Source organism: Bemisia tabaci, chromosome 10 (genome assembly GCF_918797505.1).
Source record: "Bemisia tabaci chromosome 10, PGI_BMITA_v3".
In the NCBI taxonomy this organism is placed as follows: Eukaryota; Metazoa; Arthropoda; class Insecta; order Hemiptera; family Aleyrodidae; genus Bemisia; species Bemisia tabaci.
Window position 1 is genome coordinate 41,229,787 of NC_092802.1, and position 9,033 is coordinate 41,238,819.

General features: G+C 42.1%; 1 protein-coding gene across 5 annotated transcripts in view; it reads right to left on the reverse strand.

The window, feature by feature from the left end:
- Fas3 (fasciclin 3) overlaps positions 1-8,814 on the reverse strand; it is a 251,483-nt gene extending 242,669 nt beyond the window's left edge. For 4 of the 5 annotated variants that reach the window (XM_019043700.2, XM_019043699.2, XM_019043698.2 and 1 more), the window contains exon 1: positions 8,345-8,813. In XM_019043700.2, the coding sequence (XP_018899245.2) occupies positions 8,345-8,396 (52 nt within the window). In that variant the 5' untranslated portion in view covers positions 8,397-8,813. Of the gene's footprint in view, positions 1-8,344 lie in introns of all 5 variants that reach the window. The other variant, XM_019043702.2, reaches the window with a different exon arrangement.
- Between the last annotated feature and the right edge of the window lie 219 nt (positions 8,815-9,033).

The following is a 9,033-nucleotide window of genomic DNA, read 5'->3' on the forward strand; positions in this document are numbered from 1 at the left end:
ACACAGCCCGAGGCCCGTTCGCCGCGCGAGTAGAATAAGACAAGACGAAGCACCTTGACTCCAAACTTCCAACTTTCTACCGAACCACTTTTACCGTCAGCGATCAGAATTGGCATACCCGAAGCGCCCCCCCCCCCTCCTCCCCGCTGGCGAGAGAGGCCCTTTCACGCAGACTCCGTGACAGCGGCGCTTTCTTGGCGGCGTTGTCGGAGCGTGGCGAAAACGACCCGATTTCCCGTTCGAAATAACGGACTACGAGGATGATTTCGGCAACGATGCCTCGATTTCATCACAACTCGATGGTCTCCTCTTTTGTCTAGTGTTTATGCCGAGACACTTGCAATCTTTCAGCATCGCTTCGCTCTTTCGTAAGTGCGCGGCACCACGGCGTCGACGGGTACGCAGGCGGCGCTGTCAAACCTTAAAAGGCGATTAAGGTGCCCGACATCGACCAAGGACTCTCGATGCAAGTGTGTACTGCCATGCTAAGGAAGAACGCCGTATCAGCTTTTGAACGTTGCCAAGTTTTCGACGAAAAAAACCGAATTTACTGGGAAAATCCTGAATACTTTTCCTCCAGTTTTTCAGGGAATTTTGTTCACAATTGAATCTAAAATATCTGTATATTTCAATGAAATATATGCGAAACTTTCTTCAAAAATACATGTATTATTCGGGGAAATTTGGCAACTCTCGAAGGTTCATGCGGCGTTCTTCCTAAGCACGGCAGTGTGAGTGTGTGCAATGTAAAGGAATTCAATAAAGGAAAAAGTGAATCTATCGGTGAGGAGTCAGCGAGCAGACTTTTTCAGCTAAGAAGACTAAGCAGAGACGAAAAGACCATCCAGTCCCCCTAGCGGGTCGATTATTTAAATTGATAGATAAAGCTATAGACAAAGAAGACGAAAGGGATATGGAGGAATCCTATTCTGCCATGCTAACGACGAACGTAGTATGAGCATTCGAATGCTGCCAACTTTCCTCTCAGAAAATATCCATTTACGAAGAAAGTTGTGAATATTTATCCTTGACGTTTTCAGAATTTTTAGATTAAATTTCGAAGAAAATTTTCCGAAAAATCGGAGGAGAAATTTTCCTGAAAATTCGTTGTTTTTCGAAGGAAATTTGGCAACTCCTGATGGCACATACGGCGTTTTTCCATAGTAAGACAGTATTGATAGAAGTGAGGGGTTGCCATGGACAGAGGCAGTAGGTAATAGACTAACTTGAGGCAACCCACGATAAACCCGACAGTTAGTCCATCATATTCTCCCTTAGCCTAGGAACCATACATTTCAATCAATAGGATCGCTCCATACTCCCTGTGTCCTGTTTGTCTATAGCTTTGTTTATGAATTTCAATAATCAGCCCGCTGGCCTTTTGGCGACAGGTGGAAACATTTACTTTCGGTTATTCAACATTTCCTCATAGACAGTTTGTTTTTGGCGCTGTATAAACATTCAAACATTGTAAAATCTCTCCTGATAAAATCTAGGTAGCAAGAAGTCGCAGGCAGTCAAGAATCGCCGGCGATTCACAAGCGACATGGGCGCTAACTCGAGAAATTGCAATAATTCGTATCGGCATGGTAAGGTTTCATGGACAGGAAGAGTCAAAAGCACGCACTCGGCCAAGAGCGCCTTCAAATCCCGTGATACTCTCCGCTTCGCCGGGAAGTTAGTTTAGTTGCTGAACCTAGCCAAACCCAACGGAGGCCACTCGGCTAGGAACGCCTTCAAATCCGGCGATACTCTCCGCTTCGCCGGGAAGTTAGTTTAGTTGCTGAACCTAACCAAACCCAACGGAGGCCACTCGGCTAGAAACGCCTTCAAATCCGGCGATACTCTCCGCTTCGCCGGGAAGTTAGTTTAGTTGCTGAACCTAACCAAACCCAACGGAGGCCACTCGGCTAGAAACGCCTTCAAATCCGGCGATACTCTCCGCTTCGCCGGGAAGTTAGTTTAGTTGCTGAACCTAACTAAACCCAACGGAGATCACTCGGCTAGGAACGCCTTCAAATCCCGTGATACTCTCCGCTTCGTCGAGAAGTTAGTTTAGTTGCTGAACCTAACCATAACCAACGGAGGCCGCTGATATCACTAAATGCACTCACGAGTGTGCTAGCTGATGCCATGCATTCAAGAAGAAAAATCGTCTGTTTGAATTCCAGGTATAATAATCAGTATTTACTATTATAGCCGTATGAACCTTCTGGGGGTGGCAAATTTCGATTGATAAAACACGAATTTCCCGGCAAACTTATGACTATATTTCTTAGAATTATTCAGATTTTGTTGCCCGCAATTTCGCCTAAAGTTCCTGAAAATTCATTTGAATGTTCCTGAGAATTCAATTTGAACATTTGAATGCTCAAACGGCGTTTTTCCTTGGAACGGCAGCAAGAGTAACAGAGGTTTTTCTTCCCTGTGTTGCCCTCTTCAAAAACAGGGGTCGCGCGTGCTGCCGTGTTAAGGAAGAACGCCGTATGAGCATTCGAGAGTTGCCGAATTTTCCGGGATAAAACACGCATTATAGACGAAATTGATGCATATTTTGTCATTGAAATTTTCAGATATTTAAGATTAAATTGCGAAAAAGATAGTCTGAAAAATTGGAATAAAAACATTTACAATTCCCGCAAGAAATTCGTATTTTATCAGAGAAAATTTGGCAAGGCCTGAAAGTTCATAGGGCGTTCTTCCTTAGCACGGCAGGATGCTCATCTCTCGCCTTTGCGGACGATCACCCCGTCCACGGGACGGGACGCGATCAATTTCCGAACAAGGCGTCGCAGGCGCCGGCCGTGCGTTGAGCGGTGCGAGCGCGTCAGGTGCGTTCAACGGTGCCGCAACCCTCCCCTCCCCTCTCTTCGCCGGCCGGGCCGCCCTTGAACCCTTGCGCGCCGAAAATCGATTCAAATGAGTGCCGCCTTTTGTTCCGCTGCCTCCCGCCACTCGCCACCGCTGCGGGAGGGAAACACGCACTCACGATAAAAGGCCTCGCCAGGATTCGTCCAAAAATGAGGCTTAAACTCCACACTGCGGCAACGCTGCATTCTCAAGTGGAGAAAATGTCAGTTGCTACGCTATCGGGGAAAGTACACTGGGGAAAAAAAGACACATTGGATCTAGAGTCCAGACTCTTAAAAACATCGACAAAAGAAAATACTCTTGATTCAATAGGATTTTTGCTTCGATCAAAAAACCAAGCCTCTTAATTTGAGCGGATTTCCTTTTGATTCAAGCAAAAATCTGATTGAATCAAGAGTATTTTTCTTGTCAATGTTTTCAAGAGTCTGGACTCTAGATACAATGTGTTTTTTTTTCCAGTGTATGGACTCCAAGTCCTGAAAAGACTAGGTTGTACTGCCGTGATAAGGACGCCATCAGACGTTGCCAAGTTTTCTCCGATAAAAACCGAATTTATTGGGGAAACTGTGAATATTACTTTCCAAGTTTTCAGACGATTTTGTACACAATTAATTTAAAATATATGAAAATTTCGAGAAAAAATATGCATGAATTGTGTCAAAAGTACAGGTTATACCTATCAAGGGAAAGGACTACGTGCAAAACGGGCCATTTGGGGCTCGGGGCGGATACCTTTGAGACTTGCCCTATGCATTCACCTAACAATGCCCCATCTTTTCCCAAAGTTTCAAGCCCCCCAAAAATTTTGGGGGGACGCGGCGGGGGGTCAAAGTTGAAAACCGGCAAAATTTTCGCGAATTTATTACTCGAAAACCAAGAGGTTTTGGAAAACGCGGTTTAAACGAGCGTATTCAGCGTGACGAGAGCTTTCAGAAAATGTATAACATCATAGGGTTTTGTCAACTTCAGCTCGAGTTATCGCCTCCGAAGCGCCGGAACGCTCAAAAAAGACCCCTTTTTTTTCACGTTCGGGCCGATTTAAAAAAAAGCCATTTTTTGATTTTGCTGAAAAACTGATATGTTGTTCCTGACCCTCTGTAGCACCTTTTGCTCTTTACCGCATGCTGGGGAAATGATTTGGTCGCGAGTTATAAGAGCGGAAAGGAGCGAAGGTCGGGAAAATCGGCTGTTTTAAACTGCGCGCGGCGACGGATCAGGAGACATGTGGCAACAATGCGAGGTCGGCAGTGGAGTGTGATTCGCCGAACTGAGTGGGAGGGGACGTTTTCCTTCCGATCAACGCCGCGCGCGCAGTTTAAAACAGCCGATTTTCCCGACCTTCGCTCCTTTCCGCTCTTATAACTCGCGACCAAATCATTTCCCCAGCATGCGGTAAAGAGCAAAAGGTGCTACAGAGGGTCAGGAACAACATATCAGTTTTTCAGCAAAATCAAAAAATGGCTTTTTTTTTAAATCGGCCCGAACGTGAAAAAAAAGGGGTCTTTTTTGAGCGTTCCGGCGCTTCGGAGGCGATAACTCGAGCTGAAGTTGACAAAACCCTATGATGTTATACATTTTCTGAAAGCTCTCGTCACGCTGAATACGCTCGTTTAAACCGCGTTTTCCAAAACCTCTTGGTTTTCGAGTAATAAATTCGCGAAAATTTTGCCGGTTTTCAACTTTGACCCCCCGCCGCGTCCCCCAAAATTTTTGGGGGGCTTGAAACTTTGGGAAAAGATGGGGCATTGTTAGGTGAATGCATAGGGCAAGTCTCAAAGGTATCCGCCCCGAGCCCCAAATGGCCCGTTTTGCACGTAGTCCTTTGGCGACTCCCAAATGCTCATACGGCGTTTTTCCTTAGCACGGCAGCAGTCCTGAAAAGACTAGCCTGTACTCAGCTGTGCTAAGGAAAAACGCCATATGAGCATTCCAGAGTTGCCAAACTCCGGATATAACATGTAATTTTGAGGAGAACTGTGCATATTATACAGTGAAATTTTTGTCAATATGTCGGTTCAAATTGCGAGAAAATTGTCTGAAAAATTTCAAGAAAAATATTCACGATTTTCTCAATAAATTAGTTTTATACGGCCTTTGTGCACAATCATCTGCCCGATTTTGTATTCCTGAACCTCGTGTGCACAGAGACGGATCCAGCAGTTAGGAAACGTTGGCTTTCCTCCATTTAAACACGTGTTGAATGATCGATCCTTGCCTGGATCGATATTTTCCCATAGGTTTAAATGGAGAGAAAGCAATTGCCAAATTGCTGGAACCGCCGATGCGTGTGCACATTCGTCGAGGCAGGAGAAATCAAACATCAGCTCCCAACGAAAACGGATGCTGCGATTAGTGTACGAATGAAAAGAATCTACGGCCGGCAACCATGTCATAAGGAGCGATGAACCTAATTCGGCAGAAATTATTCACGCATTCCAACAAGACGCTCGATGCCTCAATGCGAACAGACGTAGATATACAACACTACGAAGTCCTATGCGATTTCCATGGTATAGCAAGACCAGTGCGCAGACTGCCCTGCGATACCCGACGAGGGAAAAACATACATGAACAATCGTAGACAGGAAAATGTACCCGCTAAATTAAAATTGGATTACATTCCACATTTAGGAACTACAATTTCTGGCTCAGTTAAAAAACAACGTATGTCCCATTACTTACACTGTACTGCCAAGCTAAGGCAGAACGCCGTATGAGCCAGACGAATCACGAATTTTCAGGACGATTTGTAAATATTTCTCTTCAGTTTTCAGAGGATTTCGTCCGTAATTTGATCTTAAAAGACTGATGATTTCTAGAGGAAATATTAATAACTTTCTTTAAAAATTAATGGTTTCCGAGAGAAATTTTGTCAACGTGCGAATGCTCACAACTCACGGCGTTTTTCCTTAGCACGGCAGTGTAGACTTAAGTGTTTGCACAAATGGGCCGGAAATTGTAATTCATAGTGCAAAATGTACGACCGAAAGATTTAAGAAAAATCGGCCTAACTACATCAAACGTTGCCAAATTCCTTATCATATTCTATTTTCTCGCGAGGAGAAAACTGAGTATCATCCTAAATTGAAATTTGGCGAGCATGTTCGTCGTAGCCTGAGGAAAATTCAGACGAAATTTTAAAGTGTTATGTTGGTTAGTTCTCTGTTAAAATAATGAGACATGAGAGGAATTTAGGCGACAAAAAACGCAGTTAAGCCGATTCTGCTCAAATCGGTTTAGAGGGACTGCATTTTGCAATCTGGAACTATAAATTCTGGGTCTTATGGAAGAACACTTATGTGCATAGGGAAACTAATGGCACATACGTTGTTTTTAAACCGGGCTAGAATTTATAGTTCCAAATTGCAAAATGCAGTCCAAATGAGGGCGAGTTCCTTCACGTAATGATAAAAATTTACAACATTGATGGCATCAACTCACGGACTTTACTGTTTTTCAACCAATACACTTGTGCAGTGTGCTAAAAATTATCTCATCAAAAATACGCTGGTTCAACAAGAGTCAGTAGAGGAATTGGGGTAGCGTCAATTTTAGCATCACACGAGCATGTGACTCAAGAAAAATTTACATTAAAATGAAAATCGCAACAATCAATCAAGTAAGACGGCAAATGCATGACTCCATAAACCAAAACTTGAGTTTTGCCAAATTGTACTGAATCAAACCCACATCAAAATGCTTTTGTGATATGTATATTTCAATGCAGGCTTGTCAATGAGATGTTAATAAATGCAAATATGACAAAGAAAAACGAATGTTTGGGTGTCAGGACAGAGAGACAAAAAAGAAATTAGCATCAAAGGTTAGTGTCTCAGGATTCAGCACAAATTAATTAGTACCTAATCATAATTGGGGGAATCTTCCTGGCTGTATTAGATAAAAACTACATACCTAAGTGCTAAATTTACAGATTTCAACTTTCTGCTAGACCTGTAAATTCTAAATATTTCTCTCCAACGTAAGAAGCATCTAGTTTCTACTTAATTCTGTGATGGAAAAATTGAATTTTCAGTTTTTCACACAGAAGGCTTTTGTGTAAAAATGTTAAGCCTACTGAGAACTTTTTCAAAATTGAGACAAGGAAAATTTTGCACAGTACTGAACTGAAAATTTTGAGGAATACTTCGCTTCTTTTCAAAGAAAAAAAAAAACTTGAAGGTGGTTTAATTTTTGTGATTTTGAGAATCATCCAAAAATAAATTGTAAATTTTGACTGCTAAAAAGTCAAAGATAAAATGAAGGATAACTTCATCTTCAAATGATAAACTTCGAGGGATTTGACAATAAATACAAGATTCACCAGTCAGATTTACCCAGCAATTATCAGAATATTATTACTATTTTATCAATACCTACTTTCTGTCAGCTCACAGCATGGTCAATAATTCAGTTTGGCTATGAGGTACACATTTTAATGCATGATACCTACAAGACTTCAGTTGATATTTATACCTTTCAACCAAACTGTGATCAACTGGAAAGTACCTCCTTTCAATAATCCTAAACTGCACCTGGGCTTGTATTATTGTGGTCAGTTTGCTAAAGGGAGCAAGTTAGCTCAATCGATCAGGTGTGAAAGTTAGAAAGAAATACAGAATAAATCCTAGATGAATCATTCGGGGAGTGCGCAACTGAGTTAAACAATTGGGGGAAATATATGGTCTGCTTCTGCCCTAGATGGTCCAATCTAAATGCCAGGTATTACAATGGATTTGGTTCATTGAAGATTAAAAAACACGCTAGAAAGTACTCTGTACGCTAACAAGGCATCTGCTTTAGAAATGTACAATCTATTTAGTTACGTTAAACTATACGTTAATGCTTACTTATACTTTAATTCTGTTACTTGGAGCTGGAGATCATATAAACACATTTGTGCTAAATGGAACCATGTTGCAAATAGACCCTATGCACATAGATCCTTTCCGTAAAATACTTTGATATTCAAAAACACGAGTTTGAACAAGGGTAGGGTTAAAAAATGGATGCTAGGATTTAACTGATTCCAGATTGCGTGATTATTGCTAAATTCTTCAAAATGCTGTTTTTCTTAAAATAGAAACCTACTTGGAACTTAAAAAAATAGAAGCATAAATAGGTGTGGTGAGAGAATAATCCGACCAAAACATATTGGACCATCAGCCAATGTGTGTAAATTAGCAGATGGTGGACAGAACGGCACAATGAAAGAATTCTAGCGTCAAGAGCGCGAAATTAACAGGTGGGCAGGTGAGACAGAAATAGAAGCTGGGAAAATGCGTGTCAGCAACTTTCGGCGGCCTCTGGGCCCCACCAACACGCTGTCAGGATGCTAAGGCTAAAGCCTTTCAAAATTGAACCGAAAATAGGCGCTACCCAGAACATGAGATGGGCATAAACATCTAGACATTCAACAAATTCGAATTCGGTGAATCGAAATGGTAGAGGATGGGCAATGATCGTGGATTTTTACCTTTAAAGCTGGAGACAGCCAGAAGTGTGAAGCAGGTAATGGAGAACCACATTGTTGATCACTGGTGCGAAGAAATCCTCAAAACTAACACTACTCTTAGAAAGAGATAACTTGAGAACTTAAACCGACAACAATAATGAATTAAAGAACTAAACTTTCAGACACTGATCAAGAAATATGATCGGCCGATGAAAAACACAGCGAACTAATTCCGTACGAAACACAGCGACAACGCTTTGCAACGCGTTCACACGGTCAGGTAAGAGAAACAAAGGTTCTCTTGGAAACTAAAAGGCGAAGAATAGTCGTCGAATTCGATAATAAAAACATCACATAATATAAAAAACTAGTATTAATTGCAAATACTTCTAAACCACAAGTCGGCTTGCAGAGTGAATTTACAAGGGAAACTCGACGCGGCTTCGACCCAAACGGTGCTCAAAATTCAACTGAAAATCAAATTCAACAAAAGCAAGCTAGCAACCGTTATGCTTGTTAGCTCTCTCCGCGCCCAAACGATCTTAGTTCCGTTCTTCGCCGCTAGTCCCATCTTTGGCGCTACCGTGCAGAGCAAGCAGGGAGACCAAACAAACTTCTTCGCTGTTGCCAATGTGAATCTAATAATTTTCGTGATTTTTTGTCTCTCGATAAAATGATCTTGTCTACTTGTTGCACGATAAAATCGAATA